The sequence below is a fragment of the Python bivittatus genome, unplaced genomic scaffold (genome assembly GCF_059951505.1).
Source record: "Python bivittatus isolate LINGU-HERP-01145 unplaced genomic scaffold, Pbiv_v1 ctg000340_np1212, whole genome shotgun sequence".
In the NCBI taxonomy this organism is placed as follows: Eukaryota; Metazoa; Chordata; class Lepidosauria; order Squamata; family Pythonidae; genus Python; species Python bivittatus.
Genome location: NW_028277056.1, coordinates 24,925,980 through 24,951,924, shown reverse-complemented (window position 1 = coordinate 24,951,924; position 25,945 = coordinate 24,925,980). Strand labels below are relative to the sequence as shown.

The 25,945-nt window shown below is 36.5% G+C and overlaps 1 protein-coding gene across 3 annotated transcripts in view; it reads right to left on the bottom strand.

The window, feature by feature from the left end:
* Positions 1 to 25,945, bottom strand: part of NBEA (neurobeachin) — a 441,196-nt gene that overhangs the window by 6,918 nt on the left and 408,333 nt on the right. For 2 of the 3 annotated variants that reach the window (XM_088140730.1, XM_088140731.1), the window contains 5 exons: positions 16,616 to 16,705; positions 11,612 to 11,804; positions 9,951 to 10,022; positions 9,439 to 9,594; positions 8,065 to 8,235 (listed from right to left, as the gene is read on the bottom strand). In XM_088140730.1, the coding sequence (XP_087996856.1) occupies positions 8,065 to 8,235; positions 9,439 to 9,594; positions 9,951 to 10,022; positions 11,612 to 11,804; positions 16,616 to 16,705 (682 nt within the window). Of the gene's footprint in view, positions 1 to 8,064; positions 8,236 to 9,438; positions 9,595 to 9,950; positions 10,023 to 11,611; positions 11,805 to 16,615; positions 16,706 to 17,020; positions 17,084 to 25,945 lie in introns of all 3 variants that reach the window. The other variant, XM_088140729.1, reaches the window with a different exon arrangement.

Genomic DNA, 25,945 nt, shown 5'->3' with positions numbered 1-25,945 from the left:
TATCTTGGGGGGGAGGGTTCTGTTTTAGACTGTCTCTAGTATACGGAATTTCTTGATTCATATATTATATTTCTTCATGAAACACTAAGCATGTCTATACTAGTCATAGTAATGTAATATATATTTAGATGCTTTGACTGGGTTTGGAAATGTAACCTTTGCTGTTGTTTTTGTTTGAACAAAATGTCATTAGGCTGTGTAATGCTTTGTATTTGATATTTATAATTTCAACTTTTAAGTCTGCCCACTCACAAATGACTAAGAGGTGAACAAAGACTTAAAATGGCATAACAATCTAAAACAAGAAATGGTGCTTCATTGTAAAAATATACTCTCTCTCTGCAACTCTTTAAAGTAGCTGTGTCTTTTCTTGGGTTTGCACTGTTGCTTTCCACAGACAGGTGGTACATGTACATTCTGAAATACCTTTTTTGAATTAAGAGCTGCACAGCCCTAATTATTTAGATTTCAGTGCGTATGCTAGCTAGGAAACAGCCAGCCATAATGCCAATGCATCTGGAGGACATCTGGTTGGGAAGACAGAATACCTATAAAATATGGGATATACCTGTTTTGATTGAAATAGAAATGCTGAATAATATTAGAGATAGTTTTTCTGCTTTGAAAGATGTTTACATAAGTAACAGGTGCATTATATTGTGAAAAGTAAACAGAGAAAGAGCTGGGAAGAACTCAGTAATATATCTTCTATGCTTCTGGGTGGGATGTTTAGATATCAATAGGTTATTTATTTATACTCCATATTTTGTAAATCTGTCTGTACTGAAGGAATGTAGGAGATGGAGGTATCAAATAAAAATTATTTAAACAAATCATTTAATCCTCTAAATGATTTTTGTATCCTTTCATAACCACCTGTTGCAACGTATCACTGCAATTTTAAAAATATGTTATTTTCTGCACAGAATGAAACATTAGATTAGAAATAGGCAACTATTCCAGCACAAAGGGCTGTATAGGAAATGTATCAGGAGGTGAAAGGGTTTGGCTAAATTTCTGGAGGATGCTAAAGTATAGCTGGCAGAGGGCTTGAACTTATTTTACAATATTCTCATTTTGAAATTGCTATTCTCAAGTGTAAATTACCTGACTTAGCTCTTGAAAAACCTTGAGAGTTTTTCATGACAGTTGAAAAGAAAGCAAAGAAAGGGAAAAGGAACTATTATCTACATTACACATAATTCTGGAGTATCAAGCTTAATACACTCAACTGCAGGTTATCTATAATTAAAGTGAATCTGTACTGTGTTCTACTTTATTTGGTATTGTCTCTGAAAGCAGATTTTTAAGCAAGTCCTAACTGTAATATACTTAGAATCAATTGTGGCTTGGCAGTAACAGTTCATTCTTTGGAGCAAATGAAAAGAAAATAACATTTTAATCAGTGTTATATTATTAGAGCAAACCTGCTAAATGGGAAAGAGAATTTCACATACCACATTTCACTGCAAAAAATGGAATGTCAAGGACTGTAGCAATTATTCAAAATCTAACAAAATTCTGTCACCCTAATAGCATACTGATAGATGCAGTGAAAGATTAAAAGCTAAGATACTAAGGGAACTGCAGGTGAAACATGACCGCTGTGAATTGAAACACTGTCACGTTGAACTCACAGTAATTTCCCAACATTGTACTTCTATATCTGTGTAGCTGAATCACTTTAGGGCAAAATAGTAAAATCTACCAGACAGAGCGACCTCAGTGTAGTAATAAATAAGAAGCTAGCTTTTGCTTCCCACAAAAGACATAATATGCAATTAATTGTACAGAAGATCTTGAGTGAAAGAGAAATACTAATAGTCTAAAGGTTAGTCATTTGAAAAGTGGAAGACATGAAAGCATCTAATCTTTGGCAGAATTGTTTTCCTACCTGAAGAGCAATAAGAATATTGCAAAATAAGCATCAATAAAATATCCTGAACATCAAACCCCAAAGGGCAGCTTCCTGGAAATGTTATTTTTCATTTTTCCCTACAACAAAGCTACATGTGGTAAGGTCCTAGCTAGGCCAACAAAAGAGCATTGAAAGGCAACAGGATTTATGTTGATAATTGTATCCTAAATAATAGACAAAGCATCTTAAAAGGCATGGAGACAAAGTCACAGGAAAGAGTAGTCTGTGTGCTTTATGCTTCTCCTTCTCTTTCTACTGCTTGGCTAATGGCAAGTTGCTGTTACTGTATAATGTATTCCTATATCTTCCACACTTGGAGAGAATTCCTTGCACTCTACTTCCTCAGCAACACTTTCTACTACAATGTATTTGGAGATTCTTTCCTACTTTCATTCTGAGCATTGAAACTGAAAGACCATACATCCACATACATATCCATCATGCTTCCTTTTGGGATAAGCAGTATTATAGAAAACACAGAAAAAGAGTAAGACCTAGTAAGTAAAGAGATTGGAGGCAGAAGATAAGAGAAAGAAAGGGAAAACAAGAAACTAGCTAAATCTAATTTACCCTAATACCTTTAATTTTTAATGCATAATTTTTATCCTTACTTTCAACATATATATCAATTCATACATTGCCTTCTGTTCTTTAAAAGCTCCACCTCTCTCTTTTTGAAGATATTATTAACTTGTTTTGTAATTCAGTCCTTATTAATTCTCCATCACCATCTTCTCAGTCATTCTTGAGTCTCTAAAGAGTCTAATCACATTTTCTGAATTCTGTCATCTTGTTTGCACCTTTCTCCTACAAAATAATTCACCCCCCCACCCCCAATCAGGGATTCATTCAGAATGTTACACGCTTTATTTCTTGTCTGTCTTTTGATTCTTATACTGCCCATCTCCAAGACTGTAGGAAATTCCCTCCAAACTGATTGCTGGTTCTTTCATTATCACCATTCACTGGAGAATATCATGCAAATAATAAATTTATAATTTCATATGCACCCAAAACTATCTAGATGACATTACTTCATACTTTCTGATATACATTTTAGCCTTTTCGCTTATAATGCATGTACTACCTGCATGTATTCATCAACTTTTCTCCACAAGATTAGACCACTTTAACTGAGAACTATTACATTTTTCTTCTTTCTTTGGGCCTCACAAATACACAAAGGGCAATCAAAACTCAGTTTTATCCCAAGCATGCTCATACTATTTTATGCAAGCTGGGATCTCCTCTTAAAGTCTATCTTGTAAGACAACATACTGTTGCCCACATCATCAGCTAGGAGGCAGGTATAACCTGAAAGGAGTTTTTTGAAATAAAATCTAGCAAGGAGTGCTGGGAATACTGTTTTGTTTCTGGTTATAAGCATTAACTTGTTTATTGCTAGAGACCACTGTGTCAACTAGGTTTACACCTGCTTGGGTTCTGGTAGTCCCTTAGATTCTCAAACATCTTTATGATGTTTCTTAAATCCCTGTGCTTGACTGGCAGCTATAGGCTCATACACAGTGGGGCAAAAAAGTATTTAGTCAGCCACCAATTGTGCAAGTTCTCCCACTTAAAAAGATGAGAGAGGCCTGTAATTTTCATCATAGGTATACCTCAACTATGAGAGACAAAATGGGGGAAAAAATCCAGAAAATCACATTGTCTGATTTTTAAAGAATTTATTTGCAAATCATGGTGGAAAATAAGTATTTGGTCACCTACAAACAAGCAAGATGTCTGGCTCTCACCTGTAACTACTTCTTTAAGAGGCTCCTCTGTCCTCCACTCGTTACCTGTAGTAATGGCACCTGTTTGACCTTGTTATCAGTATAAAAGACACCTGTCCACAACCTCAAACAGTCACACTCCAAACTCCACTATGGCCAAGACCAAAGAGCTGTCGAAGGACACCAGAAACAAAATTGTAGACCTGCACCAGGCTGGGAAGACTGAATCTGCAATAGGCAAGCAGCTTGGTGTGAAGAAATCAACTGTGGGAGCAATAATTAGAAAATGGAAGACATACAAAACCACTGATAATCTCCCTTGATCTGGGGCTCCACACAAGATCTCACCCCGTGGGGTCAAAATGATCACAAGAATGGTGAGCAAAAATCCCAGAACCACACAGGGGGACCTAGTGAATGACCTGCAGAGAGCTGGGACCAAAGTAACAAAGGCTACCATCAGTAACACACTACGCCGCCAGGGACTCAAATCCTGCAGTGCCAGACGTGTCCCCCTGCTTAAGCCAGTACATGTCCGGGCCCGTCTGAAGTTTGCTAGAGAGCATTTGGATGATCCAGAAGAGGATTGGGAGAATGTTATATGGTCAGATGAAACCAAAGTAGAACGTTTTGGTCTAAACTCAACTGGTCGTGTTTGGAGGAGAGAGAATGCTGAGTTGCATCCAAAGAACACCATACCTACTGTGAAGCATGGGGGTGGAAACATCATGCTTTGGGGCTGTTTTTCTGCAAAGGGACCAGGACGACTGATCCGTGTAAAGGAAAGAATGAATGGGGCCATGTATCGTGAGATTTTGAGTGAACACCTCCTTCCATCAGCAAAGGCATTGAAGATGAAACATGGCTGGGTCTTTCAGCATGACAATGATCCCAAACACACCGCCTGGGCAACGAAGGAGTGGCTTCGTAAGAAGCATTTCAAGGTCCTGGAGTGGCCTAGCCAGTCTCTAGATCTCAACCCCATGGAAAACCTTTGGAGGGAGTTGAAAGTCTGTGTTGCCCAGAGACAGCCCCAAAACATCACTGCTCTAGAGATCTGCATGGAGGAATGGGCCAAAATACCAGCAACAGTGTGTGAAAACCTTGTGAAGACTTACAGAAAACGTTTGACCTCTGTCATTGCCAACAAAGGATATATAACAAAGTATTGAGATGAACTTTTGATATTGACCAAATACTTATTTTTCACCATGATTTGCAAATAAATTCTTTAAAAATCAGAGAATGTGATTTTCTGGATTTTTCCCCCCATTTTGTCTCTCATAGTTGAGGTATACCTATGATGAAAATTACAGGCCTCTCTCATCTTTTTAAGTGGGAGAACTTGCACAATTGGTGGCTGACTAAATACTTTTTTGCCCCACTGTATGTATGTGTCACAGACATAGCACTCTTTCCTTCCCACACTATTCTGAAGAGATTCGAATCATATAATCTCTACAAGCTCCAAAGCGTGATTGGATATAAGCATGCAGTATAGTCAAATGGTCAAAATGACACCTAATCTTTAAATCTGTACATAGAAACAAGAAGTACAACTGAATACAGACTTCAAATAAAGTGAGTGTACCTACGTGACAGTAGATGAGAAGCTTGATAACAAATAAAGTCATTAACAGCTGTAACTGCAAGAATTTTTTCCACAAGGTATCTCTAGATTTTGGGAAATACAATTCTGCATGCTTTCTTAAACTAACTGGCATCTAAACAATCAGAATCTCTTTTTTGGCTAACACAATTTTAATATGAAATAAAGGATTTGGTATCAAAGCCCTTAGTATACTCTTCTCTATAAGGTTTCATAATTTGCCATTTAACGAAGTAATATGTACACATACAGTTAATACTTTAAACTAATTATCTCCTCCCAATTAATTTAGAGAGTCTTTTAAATCTGAAATATTTACATGCAAATGACTCAAAAGGCCTTCAGAAGTATTATTCATAAAATCAATGCTACTCTCTCCCTGGAATTCTTTATAGAGACATTTAGTATGTTTAGTGTACAGGCAGTTTACCACACTCATTTATTGAAGTACTGAACATTCCCTTTAAGTATATGTAAAATGTGTCAAGTGAGACAAAAGGCACTTTAGTGCCTTTAAGGGCTATTTACTATAATTGGTCCACAAACTGAGGTTTGGGCCAGTTGACACAATGTGCTCATATAGTGTTCAATGCAAACATGGCTAGGAAAAGCAACTCACACCTCTGGCAACTTGCTGCTATATAATGAGAAATGTCAAGTCCCAAGATCAATGAAATTTCAGACCCCGGGGACACAACAGGAATAGCATTGATTGCTTTAAAGAAACCAGTCAAAGGCTGAATGCAATATATTGCACAGATAGACTCAGGAGGATAAGCAGCCAAGTCCACTATACCTAAATGACAAAAAATTCAATCATGTCTTAACACAAGCTGCTGGCTCCATTCGCCTCCTTTTTTGCAGTGAGCTGGTTCCAATTAAAGTGTGCAAATTAATTTTTATCACTTCTGAATTAGTTTCTGGATTTGTATCCACTTCAGAAAAAAAAAATCCTTCCTTCCTTCCTTCCTTCCTTCCTTCCTTCCTTCCTTCCTTCCTTCCTTCCTTCCTTCCTTCCTTCCTTCCTTCCTTCCTTCCCTCCCTCTTCTCTCACTCATTTGTTCCAAGAGTCATATTTTCCACCCAATCCTAATTAGAAAAAGGAACTAATGCTACCTAAAATGTACTAATGAAAAAAAAAAAGCAAGTAGCCAGTTTTATGAGCTGAGTTACAGAAAAAACTATGTAAATTTATGCATAGCCAAGGCAGGATTGTTTAAGTTAAAGAAAAGTAATTGGTATAATTAAAAAAAAAAACTTTCTCCAACTATAAATCCAAATGCCAGCATTTTATGCACCCCAGTTTCTGAACTCATAGAACCTTCTATAAGTCTTCTGTCTGAACAACTTCAAGGTTGCAGTCACTATATTAGATAAAACTGAAAGGACCAATGCAGGGATGCTAGTGAAAATTTGAGCAGCACAACATTTGTTAGTCTACAACTCAAAGTTGTAAGAGATTTTTAAATTGCAGCGTAGCAGCCAACAGAAAATCCTGATTGGACCATACAGCTTGTGAGCCACGTGTACCTTCAGCTCCCTTCAGGTGCAGTAACAAATAGGAGAGCTGCCAAATTTTTACAATGGATTATTTATTCAGAATGTTTAATTTGTTAAATGTCACTGTAAAAATAAACCCTTTTCTGCTGTAAATTTGGAAGTATTAAAAATAGATTAGATAGAATTTATTGATTTTGGTCAGTGACCAGCATGAAAAGAAAGGAAATAAAAAGTGCAATAGATCAAATGTACCAATATGGTGTGAGACAATATTAGGTAGCTGATAGGAAATGAGTATATTAAAGTATTTATATACGTGTATTTAGGTATGAAAACTAGCAAGGGTGATGCTAGCAAGGGCCACATCAATAATGCTTTTCAGCTTACTTAGTCATTTTATTAATAAGTAACACAAGAGAGTGATGAAGTGTGTGAGAGCATGTGTATATGCATATGAATGTAGCATATCAGATGTATGATTAGTGGTGTTGATGAAAAAAAAATAAAGAAGAGATCCTGCTCTATATGATTTTCTGAAACAACTGAAGTTCCTTTTGATAATTGGATGCACTGAAGCTGAAATTGATAATTAACTATCTTTCAGCTTAAAGGATCATTAGAAAGTCAAACACCTAGCCACATAATTACCATAACCTGACATTTTTCTCTTGAGTTCCTTATCTCCTTATGTTCTGTAATATAAAATATCTTATCTACATCTCCAGATGACAGCTTTTGAGAAACTAATCCTTTTCTGAAAAATATCATCCATATCTTCCTAGAGATTCATTTTAAAGATGTTAACTAATTGGATTTAACCTACCCTATACTCCTCACTTTCATTTTCCTTACAAGGTAAGCCCTAATCTCCTGGCAGTAAAGTACAGGAATTGTAGATATTATAAAAATATTCCTTTCTATAACTTTTGGTAGAAAACTATTCTTCCAGTAAATTAGGAAGCCCATGAATGATGAACAGCCTCCAGTGGCAAAATAAGCAGAAAAACCTTGAGAGCAATCATCCATAAGTCAGTAAAGGTGGTACCAGAAGGTTACAGGGAATCATTTGGCACTTCATAAAGTAGCCACCCACTTTGCTGGCACTTTGGCTGGGCAAATGAAGACCATTATATATACATCTCTGGTATTTTTAAGTGAATTGCTGAGGGCTTCGCAACTAAGGCAGCAGCTGCCTTCCTGGAGAAGAAAATGGAATGAGGGCCCACCAGGGAGGTCTGTACAGTCAGAATTGAAAATATAAAGGATAAACATTACATAGATAGATAAAAATGATAATAACTTACTGCTATTTGGATTGTCACCAATGATATGATGTCGGCCACTCCAATACCACAACAGCAAAGTAGCATCGCGAGAGCCAGAGACTATGTAGCAGTCCCCACCGATATAAGACTCTGATCTGGCAAGACAAGTGACTACATCCCAATGGCCAAATACGATCTGTGTTAGTTTGCCTACAACAAAGACAGGTTGCTCGACTGGTTTTTTTCCCCCCCATGCTGCAGTGTATTATGAATACAAATGGCAAACAAATTTAAAGACAAAGCACAAATAAAAGACATTTTCAACAGTGGGCTATAAAACAGGTATCAGTTATTGTCTTCACTGATCCCAGGCAGCAAGAGAAAAGGTATTCAGTTTGAACATGTTGTATGCAGGCTGTACCAAGTATTAGACAGGACAAAGGCATAACATTTCCTCTCGTTGGATGTAATCACCATGCAGATGTGTTATTACTTCTTTTTGATGTATGATATGGCATTTCAGACAACAGATGCTATGTCATTTGCACTAAATGGACTGCAGCTTTAACATGTATGAATGTAAAAACAGCAGTTCCCTCCAGAGTTCTCACCCTGTATCCTAAAGGCTGAAGAGCCTTCTGCATTCCCAGGTGTCAAGGTGATATAACATTGACTTGTTGTTCATCAGAAAAACATAGAAAACTGTCTATTCTTGAATGGTAATGGCTCTCCAGAGTCTCAAGCAGATATCTTGCCTTTCACCTACAAGTGATCATTCTTCACTGGAAATGCTAGGAACTGAACCTGTGACCTTCTCTATGCAAAGTATTTGTTGTATGATTGGATTACATTTTTTTACTCTTCTGATCTCCTCCTGTCACAAAACCATCACAGCCAAGCCAGATGCTGGATTACAAGCCTCTCTGAGAATTCTCATTGCAGTTGCTGCCACTGGGATTCTGAATAGTTTAAATCTTGAAAATTTAAACAATTTGGGGGGAAATGGGGATTTGAATAGTACGAGAATCTGCCATTGATAAGTAACAGATTCATCCTACCCCAAAGGAAAAAAACCACACAAACATTTCAACTCGCCCCTCATCAGAACATCCTAAATGAGTATTCTCTCAAAAGATATTGCAGGATTCCATCTGCGGACCCTGAAATCTTGTTAAGGCTTCATTCTCACCTGAGGCTGGATGATAAATGAGGGCAAAAATCTCCAAAATTTCAAACATGGTTTTAAATTAGCTCCTGGGATTTGTAAAAGTTGCTAACCCTTATTTCAATTCCTTCTCTAATCTGGAAAAAATTAGCATTTTCTATACTACTTTATTTAATTTTTAAAAAATATTTCTATTTTGATATACTGTGAATGATATAAGAATATGAATTTCCATGTGAAAATTCCACCTGTTTCTGTTGAATAAACTCGAAAGCTCTTGTCCCAGAAACCACAGATAAGAATGTAGCGATTATCTGCTGTGACCACAAAACAATGAGCATTGATTTGAATGCTTTGATCCACAAGGTCTGTGATCTGCCGTTTATTCACACCAGAGTTATTGGCTGTGTGGAATAGGAAAAAAACAAATTCTTTCAGCAACTTTATATCATGCAAATAAACTTTTCATTGAACTTTGGATGTGAGTGAGCATGCATTATAGTAGAATTAATATACCTTCAATCCCATATGTCAAGTCTCATAATAAGAGCCAAAGTTTTCCTAATGTACACTGCTTGCAAGCAATTTCCCCCTAATATAATGCATTTTGGGGGGGGGTTGGTTTTGCTTCCTTCATAGTATAAAATTAAAGTTGGCTATAGCTATTTTTCTCTATCTTCTATTTCATGAAAAAATAATAAATTATTACTGGAACTATTTCTTAATATTTCTTTTTTATTTTCCATCTAACATAGCATACCAATCAATGGATCCATTTCTATAGGAAGGTGATGAGCTTGATCTAGAGAATATCCTGGTGCTCCCCTGAGACCTAAGGAATAGGAAAAAAAAATGTCAATAATGGCTATATGAAATTAGGTTTGTACTATGGGATTCTTTTTTCCGGTTGCCACATTGCAAAATGATAAAGATTTTTTTTGAAAAACTGGAAACCTTATATATACTTTTTGTTGATAGAAAAAAATATCTAATTGATGATTTTAGGATCTGGGATTAAAAAGGGACAAGGAGGATAGGGAAAACATTAAGATGATAATGGTATAATTGTATGTTTTCTTTTGAAAATGAAAAAAAAAATCCCTTTTTCTTTTTTTCTTACCTTTTTTTTTTTGGTTTGCATACTTTTACTGTATTGACAAATTCAGTGTATGTAGGAATGGCAGACAATACTGGAAAACATTCTGATATTGTACATTAGTGGGATGTAGTTTTCCATTCATCTGGATCTCAAAAGGAGCAAGTCTTCACACCTCATGAAAAACAACTCCTGGGCTCTCTAACCCAGGCATGTTCCGATTAGAGGAAAAGTGGGCTGGTATTACTATCAGTTCTGCTCTGTTCAAGTGATGAGGTGTGACACTTTTCATAGTAAACTTTTTGTTTTCACATATCAGAATTACAGCTGAATATAAATTTCCAGCAGGAGAGCAAAAAGATAAGTGGTGGGCCCAAGGTAAGATCTGTATGAGGGCATTTGTTTCGGACACCGAAGTTTGGACTCCTTTTTCATTTTGCTGTACATCTCTTCAACTATTTCCACTCATTCTCTACTGTGTGCATTTCCTAAACCTGTGTTCTTAATCTTTTTCTCAATTTCCCATTAATTTCCTCCGTTTATTACGGTTTGTTTCATAAAAGTTTTCATTTGTGTCTGAACAAAATTAGATGGAGACTGGCTTGTTTATTGGTACCACTTTTTTCTGCATTAAATAGGATATGTTTATCTAATGTGCCAATATCAGGAATGAATGTGTATAAAAGAAGTGTTCGCAGCTGAATCCTTCCTACCCTCCAGTAACTTCCAGTGCTTTCCAACTGCCCTGCTTCTAATATGGGGACTGCACTAGGTAGGGAAGCAAATTGCCTGAAGCAGCAGTGACAAAGTTAGACTTCAGCTGTTTTTCATCCCTGCCTCTCCCTTGATGTTTTAAAATAAAAAACAAAAACAAAACCCTCTCTCTCACCTCCACTGCATACTTTAACGCATTAAAAAACAAACATGGTGAACATGTATCTAGCTTGGCCCTAGAAATGCAGTGCTATCCACATGCAATCCAGTGTAATAAGTATTACTACTACTTAAATTGGGAGGATATAAACTAGCATTTAAAACAATACCAGACAGGTTATTTAAGTGTGTGTGTATATGTGTGCGTGTGTGTATGTATGTATGTATATGTGTGTATATATGTAAATGTGTGTGTATAGTTTTGAGGTGACAACTAATTTCCCTAGTGATATCTTTAGAGGTGGATTAAGTTCTAGGAAACATTTTTAAAAACCCTCCTTGGGTTTGCATATACTATTTGCACTTATTTGTGTAATGACGTTTAATACAAACCCAACCCAAGCTATTTGTGAAACATGAACTCAGCACAAAACCCCTCTTGAAACACATACCTACTGTATTGTGCCATCTATTCACTGCAAAAAGCCGGCTGCAAGTCACAGTTACCACGGCAGGAATTGTAAGGTGGGGAAGTGTATTGGCTGCCACATGTGTGACAGGAGAATTTGATGGAAATTTGAGCACCATTATAACATCTTGCTGCATCTGATCTTTAAACATAAGTGGACTCTGTGGAAGGAAACACTGTTGAGTAGAAGGAGAAGAGAACAGAACGAATAACACAATTAGTGAGGAGGTCTGAGGGAAAAATAAGGTTAAGAGAGTCAGGAAGTACTTACACATCCAGGGGAAAAATGTTATTTGTACAGCTACCACTACAATTACAAGACAACAAAATTAGAGAAGTGGTTACTAGAGCATTACACTAAGGCAAATACGGAAAAGTCATGGCAAATGTCTATTTGGTTGTCATTACAGGACATGTAATGATACAGTCAACATTAACAGATAGAAAATCTCACTAAAATGCTTATAGTTGTTTATTCAGTAAAGATGTCAAACAGAAGCAGTAGCTTAGTCATCCATTAGGCTTACATAATACACAAGCTGAAGAAACATAAACTGGAGGAATTGACTTAGGAGTTCTATAAAAGCCAATAGCAAAACTAAATGTAACGTCATTAACAGAAAGAAGAAACACTGAGCTAAGCTGAAAATGGCAAGACCATGGAAAACACGCTCCTTAATAAAATGTATTACCCTTATCTAATGTTATGCTGGTGATTTTTAGTGATGTAGAACAGAGTGGGGAAGTACTCAATGTACTGTAACCTAAAAAAGCAATCTAGTCATGCAGCAATTGTCATTCTACAATGCTTGAGTGAACGGGCATGTCTTCAGTTGTTGTCTAGTAGAAGACAGCACAAGGGCATGTAACCTCCCTAAAGTAGGAGACACCACCACTGAAAAGGTCCTACTACTGGCCACAACACTGTGAGCCAAACCCATTCATAGAACTACAAGCTGGGAGGTCCCAACTGATTTTAGGGCACATGTTGGAAGACACTAGGAGAAGTAATGTTAGGAATCCATGGGCTAAATGTCAAGCCCTGTATCACAGGACACAATAAAGGAAACAGGAATCACACAGAACTCAATAAGAAGTTTTAATAAAAGAATAAGGGGTAAGGAACAGAACCTGGGAACCTACACCCCCTGTTATTAATGGAATCATTAAATCCATTAAAGTGGACTCTTTGAAGGTTTTGAATATTTTATTCCTTGGCTTTGTAAAACCTGGACTGAGCTGTCACTTCTGCATTTAAAGCTACCACTGAAATCTTCTCCCATCAGTTGCAGAGTTCTTCCCATTTCTTTCTCATAACAATCTCTTATGCTACTGACAACACCTTAAACTGAGCCTGGTAGCTCTTAGCACCCATTGTAGTGCTTCAGGGCTGGTATTATGTGGTCCCATTTAATCACTCCACTTAACAATCAGGCAATTGTATTGTACATTGCTTGCACCTTCTGAACAATCTTCCCCTACATCACTGATCTGCATTACAATAATCGAATTGTGATGTTTTGACTACATGTATTACTGAAGTTGGGCTATCCCAATTAGGCACAATGTCTGCCAATACCCTAGCCTTGCTGAAGCTGGGCACAGGCCCTCTTTGCAATCTGTTTTCCTAGTGATAGACTGGAATCAAGACAGCCCTGAAGCAGTACAACTGTTTCATTGGGCGGGAGTGCTAATACATTATCAACCCTACAAAGTAGACCAGACCAAGAAACAGACACCACAAAGGCTTAAAACTGCTTTATTAGAATGGCTATATTAACAAAATCTTGCAAGTTTAAATGTGCTTCCCCTCCTCCTTATTTTATTTTCTTGAGAATTAGAGGGTGCCTGTCTGAGATATTTTTTTAATTTCTCTCTTTGTATGGGGCTCAAGCCACATTTATCTGTTTGTTGCATTGGTAATAGATCTTCCCTGTCTCCATCAAGGTCATCCTCTATACTCTCTACACACATCCTGAACAGTGTACATTCCTAATTCCCAGAACTGAGAACCTCTGATCCACAGTATCTTCATTTTAACATGAAAAACCTTCAGTTTACTGGACCTCATCCAGTCCATCCAGACAACTGTCAAAGATCATAACAACAACACCTGATTCAGTTGGAAAGAAAGTACTCAATATACTCAGAATAATGGTGAGATCATATTCCACATTTTCAGATGATCTTTTCCAGCAGTTTCATATAGATACTGAATAGCAAGGAGAAAAAGTAGTACTCTGTATAATCTCAAAGCACATTCACCATAGGCTGAACAAAAAAATTCCATTGACACTCTCTGCTGGTGATTCTGTAAGGATGAATAGAACCAACACAATATTGTGCCCCCAAATCCCAAGCCACTAAGATATTCTAGCATATCAAATAATCAGTGAAGTGACAAGATGCTGAAAATTCCAAAAGAAGCACTTCTCTAGCTCTTTTGATAATGGCAACCAAGGCTATTTCAATTATTTATCCATATCTCAAGTCAGATTGCTTTCTTTCAAGCACACTTGTAATTGGATGGCTTTATATTTCTTTAGCATCTTGCCCCCAAAAGGAAAAAAAAAAATAGAACTGGATAATTGTCCAAAATTTCAAGGCAGGCCTTTTCAAGAGAGGTTGCAGAATTACTTCTTTCAGTGCAGTCCAAATAACTTAAAATGCACTACTGAGTAAACTGCAGGCTTCCATTTCACAAACAATGCAACACAACCTTTCCTTACAGCAACTTTCTGACAATTGAAGTGAAAGAACAGAGCACTTTTTGTGTGTGTGCCTTCAAGTCAGTGTTGACTCCTGGTGACTGCCTAGACAAGTCCTCACAGTTTTCTTGGCATTTCAGAAGTGGTTTGCCATTGCCTCCTTCCAAGGGCTGAGAGAGTGTGACTGGCCCAAGGCCACCCAGCTGGCTTTGTGCCTAAGGTGGGACTAGAACTCATGGTCTTCTGGTTTCTAGCCTGATGCCTTAACCACTACACCAAACTGGCTCCCAAAGAACACCTGAGATTAGAACTTCTATTGCATCAGTACTGCCATCTGTTGGTGCCTTATAATACTGAAGGCATTTATTTTCATTTAACCCTTATACAATGAATAATTAAAGAGAACTGCAGCACTGGAATATATTCAATGTGGTTGAAAAAAAATCCATGTATTCAATTTGGCAAAAATACATGTCCTTATATTTCAGATAATAACATGAAATGAGCAAATAGTATTTAGTGGTTGCTGTCCTCCAGAAGGAGATGGTACTAAAAGAATGGTCCTAGAATACAAATCTCTTCATCAACATTTAAGTAGTCTTTCATTCACCTGCAACATCTTCTCTTTCTAATCCTCTTCCAGAATGCAGTTACCACCGCAACTGCTCAAATACTTGTTGGAACAAGATGGCTTTGATGGGCTTTCAGAATGCCAAGGTTGAGGGAAAAATAAACTTCAGGCTAAGCTATTCCATGGAGAAAGACTGCCTCCATTCCCCTTTACCTCATATAGGGTAAGGACTCTAAGCATCCTTTCCTCAGATGCATGTATAATATGAGCGGAAGGACTTGGTTCTGAAGAAATAGGGAAGCCAAATCATACAGGGCTTTATAAGTTAAAACCATCACTTTGAATTGGACCCAGAAACTTATTGGGTACCCATGCAGTGATTGCAGCACTGTTACATTGTTGAAGCAGCTCAACCCAACCAGCAGCTAGGCTGCCACATTTTGTACAAAGTTTCCAAGCCATTTTCAAGGGCAGTCCCAGGTAAAAAGTGTTCAGCTGTGTAGCATGAGTCACTTTCAAAAGGTCTGCCTGGTCCAGGAAGGGCCACAACTGGCATACCAGCCAAAGCTGGACAAAGGGTTTCTTTTCCATTTGCTTGTTTTTGAGCTTGTTTTAGTCTATCACAGCTTCCAGACACTGAATAAGAATATCCACTGTATCTCTGTACCAGCATGGAACGGTGATGTATATCCGAATGATATCTTACCCCAGTCAATAGGTTACCATTCTAGAATATTCAAGAAATGTCTAAGAATATATTTTGCTTGCTGTAATTTTGTATCCCTTAAGGTTTTAAGCATTTTCTTTGCCATATTTTAAAGAATAGGGTTTTTGCTACTCTTGGACTAGGAATGGGGATCCAGGTTCATGTCCACCCTCAGCATAAAAACTTTCTGGGTGAATTTGAACTGTTACTCAATACAACCTGTTTTACTGGATTGTTGATTTGAGATTAAAATGGGAGGAATGAATGCTACATACATTGCCTTTTGCTGCTGGGGAAAAAAAGGAATATAAATCTAATAAATGAAAATATAATCAAATGCAAGAAAAAGTATTGCTTAAACAATTTTGCCCTTAATATTTAATGGCAGCCGAAGAGAAGCATTAAAAAAATGTTCTGGACTTTTGCTAAAACTTTATAGAAAATCCTCAAAAGTTAGAGGTTTAAAATAGAAACAAAAAGGAAATAAATCTAATATAGCTGAACAATACACATATTGTATATTCCTCTGGAATAAATACAGAAAAATGGATTAGGAATCATTCCGAGTTCAAACTGAAGTATTCAGTATCTCTTCTCTGGAGAGACAGCAGGAGATTAACTACAATTCCTCATTTTGGATAAGCAGTCAACATTCATGAATCACATAAATCATTTCTTCAAGCAATGGTCTGTGCAATAATGATCTTTGTCATAACAACGCAGGCTTTTTAATTTTGCAACATAATATTAATCATATACATATTTACTGTAGTAGAAGCTGATTTAAAGAATCAAATATTTGACAAATCACTTAGTAATTGCCCTATCTCTATCTCTCTTTCAGCATACTATTTTCCTGCACAAACACATACATACTAAGTCTGTGCTTGTAGGGAACTCAGAACTCATAAAGAGAAAGTGTTACTTAAATTGGCATTTATGACCAATATAGGATTCTTGGATTCAGAGGAAATAAATTCTCAACAAGCAGTTTTATCTCACCAGATGCATAGCAGAGCTCCGAGGAGGATGTGGCTCAATAAGCAACTGAGATGGCGTCTGTCCAAAGTTCTGTATCTGTGCCTCCATCGCCTGCAGGGAAAGCAGAGTGATTGTCATAATCAATGTGCATCAAAAATATAGGTCAACACACTCCTTGACAATACAAGCATATCCCAAGTCAGCCATGAAAAAAGTCCAGAAAATTCACTGGGTGCTCTCCCAGGCTGTAGACTCATCCAAGTGTTAGTATTTTGTAGACAAGTGTTGGTTCTTTCAAGCATGCTTCAGTTACTCCACTAATCATTGCTATTTCAAGTAGCTGGAAATGCATGTGAACATGTTAACCTGTGAGGACATGCAACTTAAGATCTTGTGAGAGTTCTCTGCACTAAATGCAGCATATACCTTAATGAAGTCCTTTGTAAGGAGGAAAGTATGAGGATCTCTAATAAAATAAGCATCTGGGATCTTGAATTAGAAAGAGAAATATAATTCATGGAGAATACAAATATAAAAAAAAAACATAATCACAGTTTCTATCAGATTAACTAGGCCCAAAGGAGATAATTATGTTGCTAAATGTATCTGGTCTACTTGTAGATAAAGTAACTACCCCAAATGCAACTTTATTACATTTTAATGCCATTTTCCTCAATACATAGGCATTTTCTTACTCAGTCTTCTTCAGACTAGCATGTACTATTTCATGGCTCATTCAGTCATATTTTATTGCAGGTACACATAATATCAAGAATTTGAATTTTTCTAGTATTATCCCTCCCAACAATTTCCTTACTTTTTTCTGCACATTTTCTGCACATCAAAAATTGTACTAACAGCAACATTAAAAAGATAAACTAACCAAGAGCAAAAACTGGCACAGTTGAAAGTTACAAGTTGATTTGGTGCTGGTGTTGAATATACGTTGTCGGAAAAAAAACCTTACTGTGTGAAGCAATTAATGAAGTGGCTAGCAATGCAAGTTCCCACCTTTCGAAGGCGGAGAGGGAATATTGCCCATTTCCCGCCCACAATACAGTGTCCCATCCAGCAGTATAGAATGGATACCACCACCCCTTAAAGTGTTAAGATATGGAAAATATTTTCAGTTTTGACTGCTTATAATGAAAATGAAGTGGTTTTGAAACAACCTGTAGAAGAAATTCCCTCATGAGGCAGAGTTGTGAACAGCTGTGGTAGAGGCAGCAGTGGTGAACTGTATTTACTACCCTCTATCCTGCTCTGCTTACAAAATCTACATTAAACCTGGCTACACTCAAATTTTTCTTAAGATACAGTCAAACATAGAGCATATTCAAATGATTAGGATGTGACTATGGTATAAGTGACTAATGCTTAGTTGTTCTCTAAGGAACAATGTCACTAGAGAATTAGTCTAAGCAGAAAAAATACACTCCTGTTTCCAGTAGTTTGGATTCCATCTGTTTACCCAATGTGTTCTAAAATAAGAGTATTACATGCAACTAGAATGTGTCGAAGAAAAAATTAAATGCAAAAGCAAAGATAATAGCTGCAGAAGGACAGAGTATTTGTACATTGTTGTAACACATTTTGTTATGTTTATCACTTGACCCCATCTCCTGCATGGACAGCCAGAGTCCACCTACATTTTAGATATGCATGTAAAAACATTCTATAGGTATGTCTTAAACTATAACACATGCATATTAGGTTATGTATATTGTTTCAGGTTATTTTCCCCTTGATTCAAATATTTATTTATCCCTTCTTTTTGTCATTTGAAAGGCCTAGTGAGTACTTGGCACAAAATATCAGTCCTGAACCTCATACAAAGCTATCAAGAAAATCCCCACAAATCACATTCAGCCTTGAAACTAGATCATAATTGAATCTAATACTGCAATCCCATGTCCACTTACCATTGTGTAAGCTCATTAAATTCAATGATTTCTGAACAGACATCCATCAAATTGTACAGGCAGTGTTATTTAAAAACAGATACCAGGAAATGCTCTGATAAACAAAACAGTCCTAATACTTCAAAAACAAACTATGTACAAGCAAGATCTGTACTCAAACCTGAAGAATTTGCTTTACCTGAAGAAAAAAAATACTCTCTTTGGTCTCCTACATTTTGGTCTCCTACGGCTGAGATTTCCTGATGACCTCCTTCATCATATGTTGTTTTTTCCCGCTTATACACAACGGTACTCTTTTTGTTCTACTCCAGAATAATACATAAATACATACATACACATACACACAAATCCTGTGCAGTGCACCTCCTTCCCCCAGCAATAGTTGACTGCTCCAGCTGAAACCAATCCTGCATATTCTTCCACCCAATAAATGTGTGCAACATTTGTGTGGGGATGCATATAAATATGTTTGTGTATGTTTGTAATATACACTACCAGAAGCTATATTTCAAGAAAAGGACAGCACCAGGACAAAAAAATAAGGTATTTCATTACAAAATTGAGTGACTCCAGCTGCATATACTCATGATCAAACATACAAACTACTGTCACACAGAAACACATGTAAATACAAGCACATGTTCCTCTCCCTTATTCCAGTAGGAACAGCAAAAAACAAACAAACAAACAAAAACAAAAAACAAAAAACAACAAAAACAAAAACAAAAACAAAAACAAAAAAATCCTAGGATGGAAATGTGGTAAGAGGAAGAGAACACTGCATTGGGAAGAGAAGAAAAAAGGGGAAAGGGAAACAAAACTGGTTAGTGAAAGAGGTAGCTGAATAAGGAGGGAAAAAGAGAGAAGCCCTGCTTGGGTGTTACAAAAGAGTTAAAGTTACCAGGCAAACAACCTCTCCCAAGCAGAAACTATTTTTCAGACTAAATTTCAAAGACATCCAAGCATTGCAGCAGCAAGCTCAGAATTTTAATAATAATAATAGTAGTAGTAGTAATAGTAGTAGTAGTAGTAAGAATATCTTCACTGGGGTAGATGGGGTGGAAAAGGAGAAAATAAGGATTCACGTTTTTTTACCTTAAAAAGAATAGCCAAAATTTGGAAAAATCTCAAAATTAGGATGTGAAGCTTGACATTGTTATGCAAATTTAGTGTCTATCTGGAAATTCATGCCAATGAAATACAGTCACAAGTCTTTCACTGATATATGTTTAAAATGTGAAGGGAATGTCAGAAAATGACAAAATTCTTTTAGGATTGCCAGTTTTCACCATGACATTCACACAATAAAACATAAATTAAAGCCATTATCCTAAACTACGAATGAATAACCTTATGCTCACAAGTTAAATTTATGTTCAATATACAAAGAATCATAAACTTGGAAAGGGTTATAAAAATAATCTAGTCCACTCCCCCTGTTTATAGTATATAGTGCTTATGGTATATAGTATACTATACTATATAGTGTATACTGCTTATAGCATATAGTATAGGATCCTTTGTACTATCAGCATATTTGATGACGATCCATCCCACCTAGAAAAACTAGGCCACAAAGGAATGCTAAAAATAGATTGTTTCCAGAAGGGTGCACATGATATTTATTTATTTATTATGAATGCTTTTTATGCTATTTGGGTTCTAAGCAGCAAAATACTAATACTGTAATAACAAGTCAGTAATCATCAAACAAATGGTCAAAGCAATCATAACCTTGTAACAACCGCAACAAAACAGCACTGTGCATCAGCAGCATCTCACCACACACACAGGGCCTTTCTGTCACAACAGGAAGAATCTCTCTTTTGTGGTAGTTTCAGATTCTAATAAGTTTATATTGGCACGAGCTTTCGTGGTCTAGAGCTCATTTCCTCAGGTGCATGAACTATTATCCCAAGTTGGCAGGTGAGTCTTTTCTTTTTTGAGGCAGCTAGACTTCCTCCATCGCATAGAGAAAAACAACTAACTGCTGCTGTTTCCCATTTTATAAGCATAAACAGAGCCTTCTTATGTTAATTAGGTGTCTGAAGACACTACTGTGGCCTGCTGAGCGTTTCATCTAATATGCTAGAGGAGGAATACTGCTCATGCCCATAATTTAGAGGGCCAAGGGGCAGTCCTGGAGCTTTCCTTGTAATGCTGAAAATCAGGATTGCTACTGCCAATCAGTACGGAAAATAATCCCAAGACAGACAGTCTAAGAGCTTAACTTGCATAAGGCAACTTCCTATTTCTGGACCAGATGAAACCATTTTGAAGTCTTGATGTTGCCATTTCCTTTGTAACTCTGTAGTGCTGGGCATGACCAGATTCTGATTCTCCTTCTCCTCCTTTTTATTCCACACAAGCCCAACTGATGGAAAATCCACAATGGATCCATCTATACCAGTGTTTCTCAACCTTGGCAATTTTAAGATGTGTGGACTTCAACTCCCAGAATTCCTCAGCCAGGGATGGTGGCTGGGGAATTCTGGGAGTTGAAGTTTACACATCTTAAAGTTGCCAAGGTTGAGAAACACTGATCTATACAAACACAGAATATATTGTTTGACTATATGTTAGGTGACATTTACATTCATAGCAGCAAGGATGAAGTGGCCCCGATTCTTTTTTCCATATAAAAGATTTAAAGCAGGGTTTCCCAAACTGGGGGATGTACTTCCCTTGGGAAGGTGCAGACAGAGTCCAGGGGAAGTGTGAAGAACATTTTAGCTACCTTGTTACAATAAATCCACCTTTCCCAAAGTTGCATTGTATGATTTTCATTGTTCACGTTGGTGTCTGGATTTTTAGGGGAGGTGTGCACATTAGGGTTACACTAAAGGGAGCTGTGATGGCAAGAAGTTTAGGAACCCCTGGCTTAAAGGAATGCCTAAAGATTAGGCATTAATCCAACAAATTCAAATACCAGATGCATGATAATACCTTTAAATCTAGGGTAATGCCTACATGAAAACAAATTGTCAACAAAGATAAATTAAGTTCTCTTTATTGTACAGGTTAAAAACACCCGGGATACAGATGACCCATAGTTAAGAATGGAGCCTACTGTAGCAAAATTCAAGTTAAATACACAATGATTCGAGTTATATACACAATGGTTCGAGTTTATTACACAATTCTGCTTACACAGTATTATACAATAATACTGTTCCAGTTTATATACAAATTCAACTTAAGGACAGACCTTGGGAATGGAACTTGTTTTTGAATTGGGGACTACCTGTATTTCTATTTTATTTTTCTTCCACTCAATAACAGGGGCAGAATAATTTTCTTACTTTCTTATACAAATTCAGCTTGATTGTATTGTTGTTTAGAGCAGAAATGACTGACAGCACACTGGGTATATAGCACATACAGCCTGAAATGTTATTGTTTCATACTAATGGTATGAGATATTGCTTTTTTATTTGTGTTTATAGCTGTTAAATTGCATTAAAATCTTCAGAAACCGTGAGAAGATAGCTGAAGATTATTGATTTCAGCTTGACATTTATGCACGTAAAAGCTTAGAAGAGTTTTTTTTAAAAGAAGCAATAACTGTTGTAAATCCTCGGTTATAGAATAAGCAGACAAAAATCTTTGTCTATTTCATAAGAATACTAGAACAAAGAAAAATATTGTTTTCTTCAATTCCTGTTTAAATTTAACTGTGTATCATGGCTGAGCAACTCTTTTTCTGCTGAGAGCTGTATTCCCACAGAACAGTGATGGGAATACATCATGTCAGTGAGGGGGAGAGGTAGCATCAAAAGTTTATAGAGTCGCCCAATCTCTCTCTTTCTGGCAGCACCTTTTCTTTCTTTTTCTAACCTCCTCTTTTTCCCTCTCTCTTCCCCCTTACATTGCAGGCTGCTGGGAAAAAAAGTCAGATTACTCTTGCCAGAAGTGTGACTAGTCTGCTTCTTAAGGCAGGCCAAGGGTGGCACTTGATTTTCTTTCTACTCTTCTACAATAGCAGTGGTGAAATATTACACCTCTGAGCAATATGTAAATGCTAATTCCTTTTTAATATTTATTCCAGGATGTAACTGTTTAAATGGAGTATCCATATTCAGTTATTCATCCAGATATTTAGCAATACCCAGCAGTTAGCCATTAGACACTTGCTCCAACTCCTCTAGCTTATCCTCTTTAGCTGTGACCTGCAGTTATCAGAAATTATCTATGTCAGTCCAAGAGTTCATCTAATAAAAGGGTTGTAATGTATTTAAGTCTTCCGCAAAAACTCTTTTCTTTCTTGCCATCTACTGTGCGATTCTTTCCTGGATATTTTGATTACAACATTATATATGTTATATCCTTTACCAAACCATTAAAAAGTAATTCACCAGCAAATTGTTATGTAAATGTACATAAAAAGGCATCAGGGCAGATAGAATAACCTAGCAGAGTAAAAAGGGATCAAAGGCCCTTTGGGTCTCCCTGTACGACTAGAATGAGACAGTGAGGAAGAATAGAGGATGAATATTGTTATAGTTAATTTGAGTCTTGATGCCCTTATGCTTTAAATGATGTCACATTAGTAAATTTAAACTAACTCTATTGAAACAGCATTATGTGTATGGGCTGTGTGTGAAATGAGTATGTCTTTGATTACATTTGGTACACTGGCTAAAAATAAATGAGGTACAATGACTGTTTCTTTCCACTTAGTTTTATTTGTCTTCAGACATGCCAGAAAACTTAAAATAAAGTGTATTTATCAGAGTGTATGCCTTAGGGCAAGTCACAGAGTTTTCCCAACATGTTTGTCTGGAGTTACTAATGGAACTGTTTCTCGTGAATGGGTCTCACATATTCCCTTTTGCCCACCCACCATGTGCTCAGCTAATTTCACTTTTTATTTGTATAAGAAGCAACATTGGATTTCATTATATGTTTAAGGCGCCTGGAGACCATTGGCTGAAAGAAATCTTACTCCCTTCAAAATTAAATGCTAAAATTGCAAAATGCAGTTTTGAATAACTTGATAGGAGAAAGCTTTACTGTGAATTTGAAACTATCCCTTCTCTCATGATAAAAAATGCTTTTTGGTGCTCGTGAAATTTGACAGCAATTGCTTACAGCTGCCTAGTTAACTTTTTATTTAAAGAACTCAATAGTGAGCTTTTAAAATTAGGACTGTACCATACACTAAAGAATACTACATTTATTTGTGAGGATATAACTTTATCACCATACATTCACTCAAAGTTTCGGTAATTTTTGCTTGTTTGTTTTAGTTTTACTTACACATGGTAAATACTTACACTCCTTATATTCAGTGCTGTTGGAAGCCTAGGCATGGGTTTAGATCATGGCAAGGGACTATAATGAAGTTTACACAGTTTGCTGTTGTTTTAAAATAAAATAAAAATGAAATATTTTACAAGCTATAACAGAGTAGCCTGCAGTACTTACCTTCAACAGTTACTCATATTTAAGATTGTATTATAATGCAACATTTATGAAGATATGTAAACATCTCGCAAAATTGGATTCAGATCTAATCATACTCAGAGAAGACTTACAGAATTCTACACAGCTTGTCACGGCTAACAAATTCTAACTGTCCTATACCCTTTATTTCTGATTTGATTCCCTAAGAAAGTTCCGTGATGGCTTCTCATTTAGCCTTTCAGAAAATCAGTTCTAGAATATTGTCATCGTCACTTCTCACTTTTTACAATTATAAACTTGGCGAAGTGCTTCTCATACCACTATTGCCTCACAAAAGAACTAACTTCATCAGAAACTGGAGAGTTATCCAACTGTCAGATTTTCAAGTAAGCCTTCTATAAATGGACTGAGTATAAATGAATTTTTTAGAAGCTAGGATTACAGTTCCAGAACTTTTTTCCCCTTATGTCACTGCCTAGTTCTAAAGAAAGCTAAGGACAGAAAATCCATATCCATTTCTTTAAAATTATCATACCTGAAGGCTAAACAAGACAAGAACTGTCAAAGGCATGAACAATCTATTGCCTTCTTAAAACAACATCTCTGAAAGGCAACTACAGTATATTTATCACCTTTTTTTGGGTAGCCCTGTGTCCAGTTTTAGAAATAATAATCCTATTGTTGAAGGGCAGTCTTGTCCAAGTTTGGTTGAAAGTCCCTAGGTGAACATGAAGTAACTTTTTTATATCTGGCACACTGAGCAGGCAAAAATTTATCTTCTGGTCATAGTTTTCCCACTACAGAGCAATATATTACAGTTGTATTGATAAAATATTAATTATTCATAACTTACAAATATGAAAAGAAATTAGAAAATAACATTTTAATGTTAATTAAAAATAAAAAAGGTTAGCCATTAGATGCAAACAATTCGCCTTTATCCTGTAACCTTTCTCCAAGCAGAAGCATGAAAACCTGTGCCATCTTCTTTTGCATGAATAACAAAGAGTAGAGAGAAACAGACATTTCCATTAACAGATGAAATCACTCTCAAATTGGTAACATGTGCTCTAATTTTCTTTTCCTGTATAAATTACACATAGAAACAATAATATAGCAAATAAACAAAATTTGGTATTGTATTCCCCTTATTTATTGCAGCTACGGATTCTTTCTGTGGAACAGGTCACAGCAGGAATGATGGGTGGGGGTTGGAATTAATCAGACAAATCCTGCAATGATACTTGATCATGAAGGAATGTATTTTAATGGAGGTTTTTTTTGTTGTTCTGGCTTATTATAGAAATAAAACATAAGCATATAAAGCATTATTTTTAATGCCTCAAATAAAAAGCAGACATGTTTAGTAAATCAATGAATATAATATCTACATTTTCTTAGTTTATATTACACAGGACTATATTAAATATTTAAATATGTTTTTATGTTCAATCAGTCTGTAGAACACATTAGAAAAACATTTGGCTATATAGTAGAAAACTACTAAATCAAAATGAAATTTCTGTCATTGTTCTACCAGATTCAGCGCTAAGTTTCCTATCTTCTCAATTTATATTACACAGAAATGAAATATCTGCTGAGACAAGGTAGTGTCCACTTTTTATTAGCTTACAGTTTTAGTCAATGTTTCTTATTAATTTGAGACTCAACATACAATATTCTAATAATCATACTGGGCTTGATCTGAACATGTCCATTTACAAGTTAAAGAGTCTCTTCCTTCTTGGAAGAAAGGTGGATCCAGTGGAGGCTTCCACTGGAATAAAGTGGGTGTGTCAGTGTTGTTGCTAACTCTCCCTTGCCCCTGAAGTTTCAGCCTTCTCAACTCCATCTTCCAGAAGAAAGCGGAGGATGCTGCTGAAAGGGAAGAATGCCTGCCCCCTGCTTCACTTCTTCTAATGTCAATGGAACCCTGTTGAGCATAAGTCTGGAACCAAACACTTACACAAAATGTCATGAGTGCTGTCACAAAATGGCTACAATTCAGATTGTTAATTCACAA